The 18,185-nt window shown below is 48.9% G+C and overlaps 8 protein-coding genes across 8 annotated transcripts; 5 read left to right on the top strand and 3 right to left on the bottom strand.

Annotated features, from left to right (window-relative positions):
- Positions 1 to 353: 353 nt before the first annotated feature.
- Positions 354 to 1,544, top strand: ANOM_002283 (uncharacterized protein; the record flags this gene model as incomplete). The annotated part of the gene is made up of 2 exons (XM_015547540.1): positions 354 to 745; positions 803 to 1,544. 2 exons carry the CDS (start codon positions 354 to 356, stop codon positions 1,542 to 1,544), a joined length of 1,134 nt encoding a protein of 377 aa, XP_015410406.1.
- An 867-nt stretch (positions 1,545 to 2,411) lies between these two features.
- Positions 2,412 to 3,423, top strand: ANOM_002282 (uncharacterized protein; the record flags this gene model as incomplete). Its single annotated transcript, XM_015547539.1, has 3 exons — positions 2,412 to 2,446; positions 2,502 to 2,929; positions 2,990 to 3,423. The coding sequence occupies 3 exons, from the start codon at positions 2,412 to 2,414 to the stop codon at positions 3,421 to 3,423; spliced, it is 897 nt and encodes a 298-aa protein (XP_015410407.1).
- A 172-nt stretch (positions 3,424 to 3,595) lies between these two features.
- On the bottom strand, positions 3,596 to 4,105 carry ANOM_002281 (uncharacterized protein; the record flags this gene model as incomplete). The annotated part of the gene is made up of 2 exons (XM_015547538.1): positions 3,596 to 3,706; positions 3,764 to 4,105. 2 exons carry the CDS (start codon positions 4,103 to 4,105, stop codon positions 3,596 to 3,598), a joined length of 453 nt encoding a protein of 150 aa, XP_015410408.1.
- A 1,173-nt stretch (positions 4,106 to 5,278) lies between these two features.
- Positions 5,279 to 5,844, bottom strand: ANOM_002280 (ester cyclase; the record flags this gene model as incomplete). The annotated part of the gene is made up of 3 exons (XM_015547537.1): positions 5,279 to 5,475; positions 5,529 to 5,595; positions 5,662 to 5,844. 3 exons carry the CDS (start codon positions 5,842 to 5,844, stop codon positions 5,279 to 5,281), a joined length of 447 nt encoding a protein of 148 aa, XP_015410409.1.
- A 513-nt stretch (positions 5,845 to 6,357) lies between these two features.
- ANOM_002279 (NAD(P)-dependent alcohol dehydrogenase) lies at positions 6,358 to 7,453 on the top strand (the record flags this gene model as incomplete). Its single annotated transcript, XM_015547536.1, has 2 exons — positions 6,358 to 6,575; positions 6,679 to 7,453. 2 exons carry the CDS (start codon positions 6,358 to 6,360, stop codon positions 7,451 to 7,453), a joined length of 993 nt encoding a protein of 330 aa, XP_015410400.1.
- Positions 7,454 to 8,190: 737 nt separating this feature from the next.
- On the top strand, positions 8,191 to 10,426 carry ANOM_002278 (uncharacterized protein; the record flags this gene model as incomplete). Its single annotated transcript, XM_015547535.1, has 3 exons — positions 8,191 to 8,281; positions 8,341 to 9,610; positions 9,670 to 10,426. The coding sequence occupies 3 exons, from the start codon at positions 8,191 to 8,193 to the stop codon at positions 10,424 to 10,426; spliced, it is 2,118 nt and encodes a 705-aa protein (XP_015410399.1).
- A 218-nt stretch (positions 10,427 to 10,644) lies between these two features.
- ANOM_002277 (flavin-containing monooxygenase) lies at positions 10,645 to 12,285 on the bottom strand (the record flags this gene model as incomplete). The annotated part of the gene is made up of 1 exon (XM_015547534.1): positions 10,645 to 12,285. The coding sequence occupies one exon, from the start codon at positions 12,283 to 12,285 to the stop codon at positions 10,645 to 10,647; it is 1,641 nt and encodes a 546-aa protein (XP_015410434.1).
- Positions 12,286 to 13,992: 1,707 nt separating this feature from the next.
- Positions 13,993 to 17,744, top strand: ANOM_002276 (uncharacterized protein; the record flags this gene model as incomplete). The annotated part of the gene is made up of 4 exons (XM_015547533.1): positions 13,993 to 14,579; positions 14,637 to 15,655; positions 16,256 to 16,353; positions 16,407 to 17,744. 4 exons carry the CDS (start codon positions 13,993 to 13,995, stop codon positions 17,742 to 17,744), a joined length of 3,042 nt encoding a protein of 1,013 aa, XP_015410433.1.
- Positions 17,745 to 18,185: the final 441 nt, after the last annotated feature.

Below are 18,185 nucleotides of genomic sequence, written 5' to 3'. Positions count from 1 at the left end.
TAACACAAGTTAATAAATAGCTCAGTGAATATTTTCATATCCACCGATTTCATTACTCTTACTCTCGTTTATTTAGCTACCTACATCCTTGTACGCAAGATCCTGAACCAGTCAACTACACCTCACTTTACGTCTTGTATTTCTTCTCGCCTCTTTGATCGAACATCCTGGTGGCATACAGCACAAGCTGGTGCTAATTTTGTCATTACCACACCTGTGTGGTACACAGCAGAAGCTGGTACCAATCTCCTCATTAGGACACCTGCATGTTAAACGGCAGGATCCCACGCCCACCGTCTCTTTCTCCCCCCGTCCCATCTTTACCTATCTTGGCCTTCATATCCTACGCGACCATGGCCTCCCTGAAGCCTCTACGTGCCTACAACTTAAGGAGCGAACATCCGAAGCTGCTCCAGGACTTTGCATCCGACCTCAAAAAGGCCTTGGATGGTGTGACTCCGACTGCGCATGGATATTACCGCGACGTGTCCGTACTGGCCTTCCGTTGGCAGAACGATGATATGCGCGTTGGTCGCCTCGAATCTGAGCTCCTGAATATTTTTGAGGGGGTCTATAACTTCAGGACTGAGAGTTATGAGATTCCAGTCATTAGGTCACATCATTCTTTGAATTACAAGCTCCTTTCATGGTCCAATTCTAGGGGTGGAGATCATACACTCAGAATAGTTGTGTATTCTGGACACGCAGAATTTGCCGGTACAACGGACTTCCGATGGTTTATAGCGTATGTGAAGCATCCCTCTCCCTCAGATAACCGTTACCTAGCTAATAGTATGGACAGGGGACAAGCCAATGCAAATGGATATCTCATGGGGCCTAGAATTGACTGGAGAGGCGTAAGCGGCGCAATTGATACTATCGAAGGGGACATTCTTTACATCTTCGACTGCTGCTCCGCTGCTTCGGCGGCCATGGAACCAGGTCCGGAGACTATTGCGGCTTCGGGATGGGGACAAATGGCAACAGGTAACCCCGACTTTTCGTTCACACAAGTCCTCATTGACACCCTCAACGACTTGAAAGGGGCACCCGCGACTGCTGCCGGGATCTATGCTCGGCTTTTCCGAAACGCCTACCAAAATCAGATAGGTGCTTGCCCCGTACATATACCAAAGAAAGGGTCGCCAAGTATCACTCTCCAGAAATTGGAACCGAGAGAGGTGCAGAGACTAAAGGCCTTGAAGGCCCCGGGATCTAACAGGGTGCTCATCAGTGTGAAGACTCGTGATGAGATCTCGGAGCTGGATCTGAAATCATGGACCAAGTGGCTCACGACGAACATGCCGCCTGGAGTCTTGGCTGTAGATGTCAAGATCGAGGCCGCCTTCCAGGGCTCAGGTCTTATACTTGTCACAATGCCTGTAGAGCTGTGGACGATGCTTCCAGCAGATGACAGCGCCTATCGCTTTATTGCCCATGTGACATCAAATAATACTCTTCCACGGTTGACCCAAGGCCTGCCTATACGCCCTGCGCCTCCCTCTGGGCCAGAGAACCAGCCCTTTCATCGTCAGGGAAAGTGAATAGGCTGGTCTACCTGTTTGATGCGCGGGCGGTGCACTTCCCCCTCTCTGCTCTGTGTCTTCTTTTGTTCTTCATTTCATTTTTGCTTTCGTCTGTTTTCCCTTTGTTCCTTCTGCTATCCGTTTTGATATTCTAAACTATTCCGCTATAGAGAGGAAATCTTCCATTAGCCAATGCTGCATGGATAATTCAATGATACTTAGATGATCAAAGCCTTTACTGCTGTGAAGCCCAATATTTGAATCTAGACACTTCCTGGTTGAAATATGTACAAACTAGATCTCTCCAAGAGTGTTTGATATCCAATAGGGGAGTCACAATTGTCCCCTTTGGATGAACACAGACTAGTGATTCTCCGAAGGATTCCTTTGGCCAATATATGTGTGTAATATGACAGTAGATGGCACCACATCTTAGGACTGTCTTGATACACTTCCTCAAAACGCAATCCGCCGGCCGAGGCATGAATGTCAAGCTATTGGACACTAGTAAAACTTCTAGCCAGTTGGTAATACATTTTTTTACAAAGTGATGAATAATAGATCTCTATTCTGAGTCGTGTATTTAGGTATTGTTTCCTTTGATACAAAATAGGATTAGAGGTAGGAATACCGTCAAAACGAGACTCCCGCGAGAGTAGAGCAGTCTTTGAATGTTGTGAAAAACCAAATGCAGACTAGACCGCGAGATGACATCAGACTGGATTCCAATCTTATTTAACTGGCTGCCTTGCAGCTGTTCCTTAGCGGCCATACGCCTTATGCTTAGAGTTGATGTTCTCCCCGCCTTATCCTATGCCCTCCTGGACTTAATAAACTATCCACAGATATTCTACTGAAGTTAATCTATTCCTCCAAGCAATCAAAATGGACAACAAACTTGAGCCCGTCCAGTTGACGCCGTCGATGATCCCTAATTTACCCAACTTTGACGTCGAAGATTCAACTTTTTTTCAGCAAATGGAGCCAGCTGCCCTCACCAGAAGAGGTTCGCGCACAAGGCGATGCTCAGCATCTTTTGGGAATCAATCCGGACAAGAGAAAGGTCTACTACCCGGACCCCCCTTACGTATCACCCCCTCCTGTGCTATTCGAGAATATGAGACTGTTTGTCAAATGGGGGAGCAGCGTGAGAGTCTCAGAGGCTCAGTGTCTGTATGCTATCCGCCGATTTCTTCGAGACAATGTTCCAGTCCCTGAGGTATATGGCTGGCGTACAGATGGAGACGAGAAGTTCATTTATATGGAATATACAGAGGGACAAACTCTGGAAAAAGTGTGGGATATGATGGAACCTGACGATCGGGTTTCGATTTGCCGGGAACTTCGAACAATCGTTGATAATTTACGCCGACTGGAACAGGACCCGTCTGATCCATTTATAGGTAAAATGTCTTCCCCAACCCTATATCCTTCTATCCTATACCTAACTTTCTGTACTATAGGCAATGTAGTACGTGCGTCTCTCTATGACAGAGCATTCCATTTAAGTTACATGTCAGAAGCTGGGCCATTTGCGACTGTCCGTGATTTTCACGAATGGTTCACGTTTCTCCCCCGACGGCGAATGTCGGATCCATACTCAGTCCCGGTCGAACCATTTCGCCATGACTTGCCTGACAACAGTACAATCAAGTTTACCCATGGCGATCTCCACCGAAGCAATATCATTGTAACACTGTTTCCCCCATACCGTATTCTGGCCATTATCGATTGGGAGCAATCCGGCTGGCTACCTGCCTATTGGGAGGCCCGCAAGGCACAGTATACTGCCCACTGGCGTGAGGAATGGTCTGTTCGGTATTTGCCCATGATTTTGGATCCGTATACCAGCACTTGGGAGCCGTGGGACTGGTATACGGGTTCTATGGGATGCTAGACCCGCAGCTTATGGCATCAACTGGTAGAATTTAAGAACCAAGTAGTGAATGACTGTTGCAGCTAAGAAAATGGACAGTAATGGAAGTAAGGTGAGAAGAATAAAAGAGGAACAGCGAAGTAGGAAAACCAAGGCACACATTCATAGTGTACGCTGCTTTGCCAACATGGCATCAGAGTATTCTTCGGGCATTTTGAACGACCGAAAGAGCACTACTTCCAACGATACCGTGTTCGACAAGGGTTTGGACGTAATCATGCATCCAGTTTTGACAATTAGGAGCCTGTACCAGAGCTCGGTTAGAATTTTCTGTGATGGCTTTATTATTGGATATACGTACCGAAGGATCAAACGGGTTAGGGCTCCGAGCAGGGGGAGGCACCATAGTGGCGATTGATTCTATTCGATCGCGGGCAGTTGTGTCAAGCGATAATTGCCTATCGCCGACTGTATCAGCTACATACCGACCATTCACCTGCGCCAGGGGAACGATTTGGTATTCGCGTAGCGTGTCAGCGATGCTGTAGTTGCGCTTGAATTCAAGAAAAAACCCTATGGCCGGACTCCCAGTAACATGGATCACTTTTCCCTCCTCACCCGAGTCATTCGTAGGAATAAACACAGAGAAATGAGCGGGTTTGGCAGCATTGGAGGAAATGGCCAAGTAAATAGTACGAGTCATTTTTCCTTGTTGTAGTGATTGAAGGCAGGAGTTGCGAATAGTTTTGGTCAAGGAGAAGAACGAGGTATGATGTGAATATGAGACATAAACAGTGTACAAACAGGAGTGAGCACCTGGCACTGACGAGCGCGCGACGGTCCCTCCTGGAGGTGACTGTATATCCAATCGTCCAAGAAGGAAGGCGCCACGATGGGAGTTTACAACAGGTGCCTATACTCTATGGATATCTCGTGATCGCAGCCCGCGGATGCCTGGCACATGTATCCTTGTCTGAATGACGTGGATTGCCGAGCCTCAGTCGAAGAGAGCCATTTCTAACAAACCCGAGGCTGTAAATTGGTGTGATATGTAAAGGTTCTCCTAGCGCTACATGTACACGTACGTTGTCCAACTGTGTATATACATTCTTAGGCACTTAAAGAAACATTGAAGTAACCAGTCATCAGTCTGCCTCCAACTGTAACACCTGTATTAATCCAGAGTAACGAACGTTTGATGACATGAGGGTTACGTCTACTCGAGCTATGCTTGTAGGCCTGAGGTGACCTATGAACGTATCTAGTGAATTTAAATATAGGAACTAATAGCAAATACAGATAACTTTTTAAAAGAATATATTCCCTCAAGTTTGAAAATATCTTCTAAAAGGGATCCAGCAATTATAACAAGTATTTCCACCGCCACGCTGCTGAACAAGATGCCCATTGCGTAAAATACACCTCTAAGGCCAGCTGGTTTGCTGGTTCAGACACAGCTGGTTGACGACGCAAAGGTTTGTATATACTCTGGCGTTATCTCTACAACCCCTAATGCAACGCACGTTCATCTGTTCGGCAATACATTCCAAGAATCTCTGTCATAAATATTTTTATTGGATGGCTATAACGTCTCTAATGAACTAGCGTACTTTACAATGTGTATCACTCCTACATGAGGCCACGTTACTCCAATCGGCAAAGGCCTGGTCTTATTTGCACCTGGATCATTCTTTCGCAGTGCTGCACCACCACTCATTGCATACGGAATACAGAAATGATGCAACAAAGTGACAAGTCCTACAAGACAATACTCCATTGAGCCAGATAGGAAGGAAACCAGTAAATTAGTAAATCGTCCCAAGGCACTGAGCAAGTCAAAATAACTGCTTGCTCGCCCCAGCAGTCTCATATTCCCTCAGACATGATTCCCATCCGCATCATATTTGATCTCCTTTCCCGGATTGGGAGGCGAGACTAGTCCCAGCTGCTGCAGAGCAGTCAGAGCTTGCTCTTCACCAATCTCGTCCACAATCTTGCCATCCTTCAAGGTAAAAATCGTTGTGCCTGAAAAATACACCTCTCTCCCCGTATTTGCCTTGTCGAGCGTGCCAACTGCAAGATCATCGAATGCCGGCCGGTGTGCTTGCCGCCCCCGATCCAGCGACCAACTACATAATCCCCCTCTGCAATCAGAGGGAATTTGTAGGCGTGGAAGGAAATATTCGGAAACGCCTATAGAGTATGAGATATTAGGCCATCTTCTGTTTGCATATTTAGGATTGTGTCCAGTTTTCTTACCTCGCGAAATTCGAGCAGCATTTTCTTCGCCGCTTCTTTACCACGCCGGGGTCCATGCATGGGATAATCGATAACAAAGTTGTCGGCACACACCTCGTCCACAATGGAAACGTTGCCCTTGCCCCAGTACTCTTCGAAGTACTTCTGCACCACCGCCTTGTTCTGCTCCTGGAGAGTGGACATGCTGCAGGTTGGATGTTGTAGAGTGAAGTTGTATGACTGGACACTGGTAGTATGCTAAAGTGATGCAAAGTATACATGCTCAGGTGGTGACTGGTCGGCCTTCTTATAGCTATGCGTGGGCCCTAAGTTGGGTTCTAGACCTGGCAAAACTTGCTACTGAACTACCCAATCGCTCCTGAAAATGATGTTCATCGTGCTCAGAGTATGATTTAGAATTGGCAAATAGGTGAAGACCTAGCTGCAAGGGCCGACTAGTACCAAAGATAACTGGTCGACGCCATAGGGTTCCGCTGAAGGGGGCGGAAAACTTCTCCAGCGGAACCTGATGTGATTGGCTACTTCCAGGACAATGTCCACTCCATAGTCACCGAATCAACTATGATTCGACATAACTGCACAACGCTTATGCTCTCATAGATATTTTAAAACTCCTTGAAGAGTTTCACCTACATATATGCTCTCCATTCATCGACTTGTTTAACTCCGATAGTATTTCCATCAATTCACTTCAACATGCAGGAGTTCACCGTTTTCAAAGGCTCACCGAATGGGGAGATCGTGGAAAGTCGCATTCAGCATCCTGACCCTCAGGAGAATGAAGTACTCGTCCAGATCACTCACTCCGGTCTTTGCGGGACCGATGAACACTACAAATGTGCCGACATTGTGCTCGGACATGAAGGGGCGGGGGTTGTCAAAGCAATCGGTCGCAAAGTCACTTTGCTAAAGATGTAGGCCTGCCGTGAACTTTCCTCTTTCCTATTCTCATTTATTTTGTTTCACCTACCCCCTGCTTAGACCTTCACTAACCTTCACTAACCTTCATGAAAACAGAGGAGACCGTGTAGGCTGGGGATACGGACACGGCAGCTGTCGCCACTGCAAGTACTGCCTGCGCGGCGAGGAGCTATACTGCAACCAACGACAGATCTACGGCGAAAGTAATACCCACCAAGGCTCCTTTGCCTCAGCAGCCATCTGGCCAGAAGACTTCCTTTCCAAAATCCCCGACGAGCTATCCAACGCCGAAGCCGCTCCCCTGATGTGCGCAGGGAGCGCCGTCTTCTCGCCATTACATAAATTCCGCGTTGCGCCGACCGAGCGCGTGGGCGTGATCGGGGTCGGTGGCCTAGGCCATCTTGCGATTCAGTTCGCGGCCAAAATGGGTTGTCAAGTGGTGGTGCTGTCCACGACCGAGTCTAAACGGGATGAAGCGTTGGCCCTTGGGGCTACTGAGTTCCATGTTTTCGGTGATTCTGCCCCGCCTGTAATGGAGCCTCTGGATCATCTGCTTGTCACCTCGTCGAGGCAGCCGAACTGGGATGCTGTTTTCCGGGTTATGGCGCCTGGGGGAACTATCTATGCTCTTACGGTGGATATGGATGATATGAGGGTCCCCTATCTGCCGTTGGTTATGAAGGCTCTGCGCATTCAGGGTAGTCTGCCTGCGACTCGGGGGAGCCAACGCGAGATGCTGGATTTCGCTGCTCGGCACCGCATAAAGCCTGTCATGATGACGTTCCCGTTGAGTCGGGATGGAATTGAGGAGGCGATGGAGACACTTCGGGAAGGAAGAATGAGATATAGAGGTGTTTTGGTCCATGAGTGAATGTCGGATGGCGAAACTGTCGAACTAGATGATGAGGCGATGTTGTACTATGGGATAAATGATTGATACGTGGGTTCTAGGTTTACAAGGCGTGGGGGCAACCTCCTGGAGGCATAAGATGCCGACGAAGGGTCTAGTATAAGGAATACCTTGTAGCAGGAACTAATGCTGATAACATAAAAAACTCACTAATAATATGAAGCCAGGTTATCTGTGTTGCTTCACTTCGCTCACGTCTCATCATTACTGGCGAGTACTCGCGTTGTAGGCCCGGGGCGTTCCGGACCCTCCTCTAATCCGGCTTAGTCCTAGGGCTTCGTAACCAAACTGGAAGGCAGAGTAGAGTATACTGCGCAGTATTAATAGTAAATAGTAAGTATATTTTGAATTGAAGTGTTCTAAGAATGAAATAGCTTCTCTGTCAATTTTGAGTCGATAATATCATATATCTTTAGAGGACTAGTAAAGCTAAAAATAAAATCAAAAACAACAGCCATTTGTCCGAGGTAGTGGATGAGTGCTGGTAGTGTTGCAACTTGACATTGGAACACTACAGTCAAAGTGGTTAGACCATCCAGGCCAACATCCAGGCAGCCACTAGGCATCGCTCACCTCATGACACTAAAAGACCCTAGCCTCTAGCATGGGAAATTTCAGGGGACAATGCAAAATTATAAGATTGCCATTTCCCGACCATTAAAGAATGCCATGAGCATCATTCAAACCAGTTCCTCACAATGCCACGCGGTATCCCATATCGACATATCCACAGTCCCGGCCACGCGATTACCAAAGTACATCGCGAGTCTCAGGAAGAGTTACAAATAGGTAAGCCGGGTATCCCGGCAATGCTAGAAAAAGATGAAACATGAAACTGATCTGCACAGTTGATCGACTCCTGGAACCCCAGACGATCGTCCACTTTCTAGAATGCTGTCACGGAGCTCCACTCCCCAATGGCAAGCAGTCCACGCTACCCAAATTAACAGCTGAGGAGATCCACAGCCTCTCTACCCACCCGGACGCTGACCCTAACGGCGAACCGTTTCTGGAACGCGTAATGAAAAGAATCGGGTCCAGGGAGGATGGCGATCGGCTTTGCATTGTGGGGAAGAATATCCACTCAGCCAAGAGCCGGGCCTGGGAGGGTATCATCCCGCTTTCGGAGCAGCGATGGCGCGAGAAGGGTCTTGACCATTTTGCGAATTTCCAGGTCGCGTGTCAGTATCTGTCTTCTGTGTTGGCGGTCTTTGAGTATCTTAATAAGCCGCGTGTGGCCCAGAATCTTCGGGACACGTTTAACCTGATCTATGCGCATTGGGAGGAGTGTGATGCGGTTTTGAATGGCCAGCATCGCCGGCTGGAACAGGAGCCTGTCAGCGTGGCGAAGCGCTGGACGGAGTTTATCGCAGCTCATTATGAGATGATGACTGAGCGTGCGCATCGCTGGGTCATCTCGCATGTGAATACATTGCGCGCTCCCCTTCTGGAGGGCTTGTTGTCGCATCGTCCGATGGATGAGAGTATCGTAGATAGGGTGCAGTGGAAGATGACGGATGCCTTGCATGTGCTCATGGAGATCTCGGCCGTGGCGGATTATACAATCATGATACCCATGCATGGGTACAAGGGGCATACTCCATCACCGATTGAGACGGGTATTCCACCAGGGCTAAGGTCACCCGATTATGAGAAGCGAGGTAAAGAACATCAGCAGAGGCTGAAGCTTGTCAGTCGCATGATCATGTTTCAGAATATACGCACCACATCTCGGGGTGTTGGTGAAGGTATGGGATCACCGGAATCACTCCACCGGACCGCTTTGCAGCAGATTGAGAGCCAGAACAAGGTCCGACGGGAAACAAGGGGCGAGCCTATAGAGCCAGTACCGCGTGAGCCGTGGATTGCGAAAAGCCTGGCTAGGCTGGAAAAATCCGACAAGGATCCTGTTGGCGGATTTGGACTTGCCATCTACCGTCTGACCTATAAACAGAATGACACTGAATGGGCGGGGTTTTTGCAAAAGTTAGAGACGCATGTGGCCGATTGGGGCCGGGGTCAAACCGGTTCCAACGCCATTAAACCGCTTCTCAAGCTGCATTGGCTGGACGGAAAGGCCCTGGGGATCCCAGAGGGGGACATTGATGCGGCAAAGAAGTGAGTATGGTGTTCAGTATCAACCTCAGGAATAGTAATATTGACCGGTCAAACTTTAGACATTTCAACGATCATGCGATTTCCTCATTCGAGGACACGGACCGTGTCGATAATAGCACATTCCTAGTCATTGATGATGCTTGTGTCGCTTCCTACATGGGAGATTCATACTCGGCGGCCACCGAATTTATCCCTTCCGGCGATCACTCAGGGTTCGTTCTTGCAGTTGATGCTCACTATGATCCGAAGGAAGGCATTGAACGCCCGGACGAATCTCCCGGTTACTACGGACAAATGCGTATTCTTGGTAATCTAATCTGGGGAGATCTTTATGCAATGCTGTCATCCCAGTCTGCTTTATTAGAGGACCTCTGGCCTCTGGCCATTAACCACCCAAACGGGGTCTACACTGGTCCTACTGTCCCCATGCAGGTAAAGTGCTGGAAAGTCCAGAACGGGATGCGATCCACTTTACTACGCAAAATTGTAGAATACGTGGAGGCACAGATGAGTGGAACAGCATCATCATCACCACCACCACCAGTCCCACCACGACGAAGTGAACAAAGTGCACGAAGTGAGCCGGATGCCACCCTTCGTGCTTACCTGCTGCGACAGTTCGCTCAGGATATGCGGCGCCAAGGTAACATACAACATGCAGTATTAGCCGAAGAAGCCATTGATTTGCAGCCTGATGAAGAGCCGGACTGGGAGAGAATTCAGCGGCGTCTGGACGCTGAGTCTGAAACAGGAAATGAGACACGGCCAAATATGCGGGATAGAGGAGGTCCCGATAATCAGTGTGCTCCTCAATAGTCTTTGTCAAAAATAAGTTGTATATAGACCTAATACACAAAGCTGCTCGCTATTTATCCGACGTCAGTTGTACTCATATATCTTGTGTTACTAATATATTTTTAGTTTCCATTGTTACTGAGCACTGAATCCTCTGGTAATCCCCACAGCATATCCCCTTAAACATGTCTAGTACCCTCTAGCCATCCTCCATATTTCTATTCAATACATCAACTGTGTTATAGCTGTGCTTCCAGAATAGCTGGACCTAAGGGGCTTTTGAACCCTTCGAAGGCTTTAGCCTTTATGTCAGCCAGGAATGCCCTAAACGTTCCCAGACCACCAAAGTAAAACGATACCCCCACAGCCTTCCCAGCGACATTATTCCCTAACAACCAAGAAGGAACTTTCTCAAACACTGTTCCCACTGCCGAGGCCCTACTGCGTTCTGTCCATGCGCGCTCGGCGTCTTCTAAGGCTTCGATTTCGCACTGACCCCCCGTCTGCTTAGATACCTCCTCGGCCCGTCGGACCAAATCCATAATAAATTCGGTGTTAGTCTCCCCTGATGTAGGAATACTGCCGAACGCCATGTGTGGCCCGTTGACTAGAAGGAGGTTTGGGAACCCATGCACAGACATCCCTACGTAAGTGCTTGGGCCTTCAGCTTTCCAAACATCATATAAATTGTTGCCATCCCGGCCTCGGATGTCAACCATCGCATAAGTGCCATCCACGGCATCAAACCCAGTCGCAAAGATAATGACATCGAGCTCGTGGGTTGTGCCATCAGCCATGCGAATGCCAGTAGGTGTTACCTCCGTAATTGGATTTCCCTTGACATCCACCGCATAGACATTTTCCTTGTTGAACTTCTCGTAGAACCCACCATCACACAGAGGTCGACGGCCGTAGAGCTCCCTCGGTGTCAGGACGTCTCGCTTCTGCGGATCCTTGACAATACTGGCAATCTTCTTACGCAGAAATTGACAGACTTCCTCATTTACAGCATCATCCGTGGCAATATCGGAAAACCCGCCAAACATGAACATGAAGCCGTTCCCCGTCTGCCACAGCCGCTCCAGTAGTTCCTCGCGGTCTGCCGGTGACACTGACATGAATTTTCTCGCAGGCTCTGGCGTCCCCATGGCAAAGTTGGACGTGCGGGCATCGGTGATAATTCCTGGATAATCTTTGTTGATCCGTGCGCGTTCCTCCGGCGTCACATCCCGATTCCTGCTGGGAACACTGTACTGCGGGCGTCGGACAAATACATGAAGCGATTTAACCTTGTCCGCGATGGCCGTCACGACCTGCACGCCCGATGATCCGACGCCAACAACACCGACACGCTTATTCTCGAGCTCCACGTCTGGGTTCCACGCTGAGGTGTGGTTGATTTCTCCTTTGAATGTGTCCATCCCGGGGATATCGGGGTAGTGGGCTTTCACCAGGACTCCAAGCGCCGTGAAGAGATATCGCACATGGAAGACGTCGCCTGTTTCGCACTGCACCTTCCAGGTCTTGGTCGTGTCGTTCCATGCCGCGCTTTGCATCTTGGTATTGAACTGCATGTGTTTGCGGAGATCGTATCTTTCCACGACATGACGGAGATACTCCAAGATCTCGGGCTGGGTGAGATACCATTTCTTCCAGGGGTAGCTTTGCAGGAGCTCGTGGTCGAATAGAAATCGATAAAGATGACTCCACGTATCGCTTAACGCACCAGGATAGCGATTCCAGTACCACGTACCACCGACATCACCAGCCGTATCGATAGCTTTCACATTCAGACCCTCCTTGACGAGGGAATAGAGTGTGTAGATACCACCAAAACCGGCACCCACGACGAGCGCATCCAAATGGTGTTCCTGAGCCATAATTCTATCGCCACGTTCCAGCAGTCAGCAAGGTTGAGAAAAGAATAAGCACGTACACAATAGGTGATCCCTCCCTGCAATTTATCCAAGGGATATCCCCTACTCTGGCTCCCCATTGATATATAAGCAGTTCTACCGATATCCACTCTATTCGGCCGAATACGTTCTCATACAGCACAACCCCGCCAACGGTGACGAGCGATATTTTAAATCCTAACCAATACCGAGAAATATCCGCCCTCAAGACGCGCCATGCAGAAAATGGTTCCTTAGAGAGGCCAATGAGCAAGAGTGGTGCGTACTGGCGTTACTCTTATCCAAAGTGTCGCTCTCATAATCCCTGTCTGATCCCTGTTCTTCAGCCTCGGTGGATATGTTGCGGTGGATATGTAGCGTTACATCCATGGGCGCAACCCCTCACTTACCTGCCCATTTTATCGGCCATTTTATGTTCGGAGATCATACGAGGACTGTATGTATAGTACCTCTCTTATGGACATGGCTTGGAATAGGGTTTGGGGGCTTTTGGTGGTGCTGCCAATTTGCCACGATGTGAGGGGGAGACACATTTGCCAAACGTGTCGATTCGCGTCTGATGATTACTTTATCGGTTTACCCTGCATGGGTTTAATATAGGTGGCTATTTCAACACTGTAAGTCTTCTAAGTGTACATTATGACTGCTCGACGGTTTTATCAAGAGATAATTTTTCATCTACGGCTACCCCGGACTCCCGGGGTGGGTCAGAAAGTAAAAAAGAGTCAAGATAAAAAGGAGGAAAAGGAGCAAGAGATATGGAGAGCATGGCAAACCTAACTAGAAAAAGAAACAACAAAATACAAAGGCAGGAAAAGGATACATTGAATGATATGGTGTTTAGTAAAAAGACCTATACTACTAAGCCCTCTCACTCTTTGGCTCCTCGGCGCCACCCGTCACCATGTCTGGGCCGGGCCGCTAATCTAGTGAGGGAACCCTACACAACCGTCACATCCTGAATGTTAGACGTAGAATTCCCGACCAAGATTTATATGGAGGAAGCAGGGTAGAGTTGTCAGCATTTATGTACTAGTCCCTTTGCTGATAGTACAGCGCAATAGCGCTAGAGTGTTTGTATCGCAGTTTCCCAGGTCATTCTAGTTGAAAACTGAACCGAGGCCGATCAGGCCATCTAAGCTCTATCACATTGGGCTGCAACTTTTGCCACAGACACCATCGGACTCTGCTGGGGGGGGTGGGATTATTGACTTTATGGCTAAGGTCGACCTAGAAAGTGTGTCTACGAACCAAATTTAAAAGTAAAAAAGGTTCGTGGTGGGTCAAGATTTCGTCTGCCAAGAATGGCCTGTAAGTGCCTTCATGTAGCTGATCAATGCACTTGCTGATAGGCATGCCTTAGATCAACGAGGCAGTAAATACACACCAAGCTTATAAAACATATCAATCGAATAGGACGGACCGGATATATCTTCCATCAAGTCCTGCGAAGGTTAAGTTGCTTATATGACGCATCTGGACGTGCCATGTGGAGCTGACATCGCCCGCTTATTCCGAAGATACCGGTGGGCAGAAAGCTGATGAGATCATATACTTTCTGTACACCTGGCAATGTATGTACATCTATTTAGTATCCATCGTCACGATTTGGTCGGGTTTTCATTGTAAATATGATCAGATTTGGTTGGTGTTTGCAGTTTCTAATGCACCATGTTGGCTTCAACCTTTTTTTCACTTGGCCTTCTCGCGAGTAGAACCCTCTCATCACTAGTCAATAAGACAGACAGTCACCCCACAGTGACTATTGATGCGGGTGTAGTTGCCGGAACTACGGCATCCATTTCATCCTCCACTGTTACTGTGAACCAATTCCTTGGTATTCCCTTTGGTGCCCCTCCCGTGCGCTTCAGTCCCCCACAGGCTCCTGCGCCGTGGTCTTCGGTCTACGATGCATCACAGTATAGAGCCGACTGTATTCAGCAGTTCAAATACCCAGAGGCCTCACGGAACCGAACAATTGCAGCATTCGACACGCCTCCGCCTCGGGGCGGCGAGGAAAGTGAAGACTGTCTCCACCTGAATATCTTCGCCCCACAGCAAGCACCAGAGGGCTCTAAGGCTGTCCTCTTCTGGATCTACGGTGGTGGTTTTGCGATAGGAGCGAGTTCCCTGCCTATTTATGATGGCACCAGCCTTGCGGCGAACCAGGACGTGGTGGTAGTCACCAGCAACTATCGCACCAATGTCTTTGGTTTCCCGGGCTCTCCTGACCTACCTATATCAGAGTGGAATCTTGGGTGAGCTGGAGGCAATTCACTATCAGCTAGTATAGTCCAATGCTAACCAGATATAAGCTTACTCGACCAACGTCTTGCCCTAGCCTGGGTCCAGCGAAACATTGCTGCTTTTGGCGGAGACCCAAACAAAGTCACCATTGTAGGCGAAAGCGCAGGGTCCATGAGCGTGGACGCTCTCATTACAACTCCTCCAGACCCTGTTCCGTTCCGCGCTGCTATCATGGAATCCGGTACGACAACGCTACTGGCTGCCATTGCCGGGAATGATTGGAAAGCCCTGGTGAATGCTACCAACTGCCAGAATACGAATGAGCTTGAATGTGTTCGCGCCATCCCTGCAAAGCGACTTAACGAGATTGCTGAACGGAAAATGCTCAACTTCTCCCCAATTCCCGATGGGATTACCTGGCCAAAGAGCCCACATCAGAACCGTCTGGAGTCTACGGATGACCCCTCTAAGGTCGCCCGTGTGCCTGTACTGATCGGGAGCAATGCTGACGAAGGCCAAACATTAGTCGTTGGACAGAATGCGACCGAAGCCCGCGCCTTTCTCGGTGGAGTCCTGGATAATAACACGACTCTGCTTCACGCTATCCTGAAAGAATACCCGCTGGGCACTCCGGGGGTTAAGACTGAGCGCGATCGTGTAGCGAAGATTCTGACTGAATTTGGATTTCAGTGCCCGGCGCAGCGCGTCGCTAATGACAGCACGTCTGCAGGCATTGATGCTTGGCTATATTACTTCAATGCCACCTTTCCGAATACCAATCCACTAGCTGGTAGCGGGGCCTTTCACTCGGCGGAGGTTGATCTGGTCTTCGGCACATACAACGAGAAGGGGGCCACGAAGCTTCAGAAGGAACTAAGCCAGCTGATGCAGAAAACGTGGGCTGACTTCGCGAGAAATCCGTCTGCTGGGCCCGGCTGGGAGACTGTCCCTCGGGTTGGAATCTTTGGTGATGGGCCGAAGACTGATGGAGATGGTGTGACCCAGGGATTGTTTCAAACTGTTGATGCTAAAGAGCTGGATCAGAGGTGTCAGCTGTATCGGGCATTGCATGATGCTATGGACTCTGGTAAGCATTAGAGGTCTGCATATTCAATCCATATCTTAGAATTTAAGGGCTTCTCTGGGGCCGGGGGTATACCGTATCCAGTCTGGCTACATGATGTTGGAAGTGGGCCAGTGGTCTACACAGCATATGTTGTAAATATTGTTTGCCCTGCCGCCCTTCAAAAACATAGTACGATGCGATATGGATGGATGGACCCACTCACTTTGTAAAAAAAAAAATTCATGGCGAGAGACTTGCTGCCCTAGGTGTTTCCGGCAAGGAGAAAAAAATCGTCAGCGACAGGATTCGAACCTGTGCCCACGAATGGAATTGATATCGAATATATTCCGTAGAAAGGAAAGTTCGAGTCAATCGCCTTAACCACTCGGCCACACTGACTTAGTTGCATATTTCGCCAAGCTTAAAGGAGTGGTGTTTCAACTGGGCTATTGCAGCATTTTTCTAAGCTTGATCGACCTTGATGGCCTCTCATATCGCTGCCTCAAACAACTCAGTAAGAGCAAACAATGTCGACTAAAACTAAACACGCCTGTTCGTCCTGCAGGAGCATGAAGCGCAAATGCGACGGTCAGCATCCGTGCTCTAATTGTGTAAAAACAGACCAAGACTGCGTATACAACAAACCTTCACGCAAGCGCCGGCGTTCGATTACCGCTCCGACTGAACAAGCACGCGATGATCTCCAAACGGACCCAGCTGTACGTCGTACAGAGAGCTCGCCGAAATAAACTCTGGGGCAATCCTCGCGAAGGGACTAGGCCTCTCAAGCAGTTCTTCCTCTACTGAAAGACCGCGTCTTTGCTCGTGGAACCTCAGCCTGCGAGACAATAGCATAGGCTGCTACGCAGAGGCACCGCTCACTCAAGTCTTGAGTATCTCTCATATGCAGCAGTTAGCAGCTGTATACTTTGCAGAAGTTCATCCCGTGTACAACTTCCTTGATCGTGCGATGGTTGAGCGTGCCATTCTTTCCATGTCGCCTGATCAGCCTTTATTTGACCCTGCCCACCACGTGCTTCTGGGAATCGCTGCTCTAGCATGCCTTTTCAGCGATCAACCAGTTGATTTGGAGTCCCGGATTGTGCAGTATGCTCGAGCCGCTCTGGAGCATTCGACTACGCTACAATTACCGACCGTGGATCACATAGTCGGGTGGCTACTCCGCGTCATCTACCTACGATTGACCGGCTCACCAAACGCGACATGGATCGCCAGCTGCACGCTGATGCATATGATTGAGACAGCCAGGCTGCATCTCGAACCATCAAATGTCTGTCTACCTTCATCTGGGGATAGCTCCTACAGTCCACAACTCAGAAAACGAATCTACTATATCGCGCAACTCTTTAATACATGGATATCCTACGACTACGGACGATGTCGTATCATACCTCGCGGGGCATCCTGCTCCCTTCCCGCAGAAGACTGGACAGCAGACGGCATCGCTATCTGGCGATTGACGGACTCCTTGGATCCCGATCGACATCTTGACTCGACAGAACTAGAGAATCTGTTGCTCCAAGCTTCCGAACTGACGCTATCTCATCCGGCCTTGGAACTCAAGCGGTGCAATATAGCATTGTGCATTTATCGCAGACTTCGCGTATCCGGTCGTGTCGTGTCCAGTAAAGCTTTATCTCTGGTCTTGCAGCTGGCAGACATGGGCATTGACAAAGCAACTGAAATGGCTAGGAGACATTCCCCCTGGTGGCATATTGTGAATGTGCCTTTCCAGACCATTTGCGTCCTGCTTGCAATTGATACGAGAGCTTCTCTTGAGCGTGTAGGGAAGTCACTTTCTACTTTGCGATTGATTGCAGGTATCTATGGCACGAGTGCCATCAATGAGACCTTTGTGGCTGCCCGTTCCCTTATACGGATTCATATGAGGCGGAAAAGGGAGGACTATGAGTTATTGAACAGGGTGGAGGAAGATATTATGGCGTGGGAGGGTGATTCGAGTACTCTGGAGCCCAGTATCCCAACTGCCTTTGTATCTCAGCCGGTCGAAATGCTGAACGATGGCATGGGAGAATCTTGGGATCTGGATTATCTATTATCATCGAGCCTTTTTACTCCTTGGGGGTGATTAAAGGTATTTTCTTCATATACTGAAAACTCAACTCCTCCACTTGACAGACATGATAATCCTGGTGATGAATCGTAGATATTGTTTTCACTGTGCGTCGAAATATGTATGTCTTCACAAAATTCCCCCAGTCCATATAGGTTGGCTCCAGCAAGACTTTAATGCCATCCCTTTCTCCTGTATTATCTAGTATATTTACGGCGAGCTACACATAAGCAGTCTCTACCTTTCCATTGTTTGCTGCTTCGTCTAATGGTATTCAGTGCACTTGGTGAGGCAATCTAAGTCGCCCCAGGATACCAGATGGGACCGCCGTATGCAAACTCTGTCTTGGGCTACGAAATTTCGATCTAGTCCTTCCCCAATGACACAATGTCAACTAAGATGCCGAATGGCGGCATTATGCGGGACACCATGAACTGCTTCCGATCCGATGCTCCG

The sequence above is a fragment of the Aspergillus nomiae genome (assembly GCF_001204775.2).
Source record: "Aspergillus nomiae NRRL 13137 chromosome Unknown contig00030, whole genome shotgun sequence".
NCBI classification, from domain to species: Eukaryota; Fungi; Ascomycota; class Eurotiomycetes; order Eurotiales; family Aspergillaceae; genus Aspergillus; species Aspergillus nomiae.
This window is presented reverse-complemented; position numbering and strand designations above follow the sequence as displayed.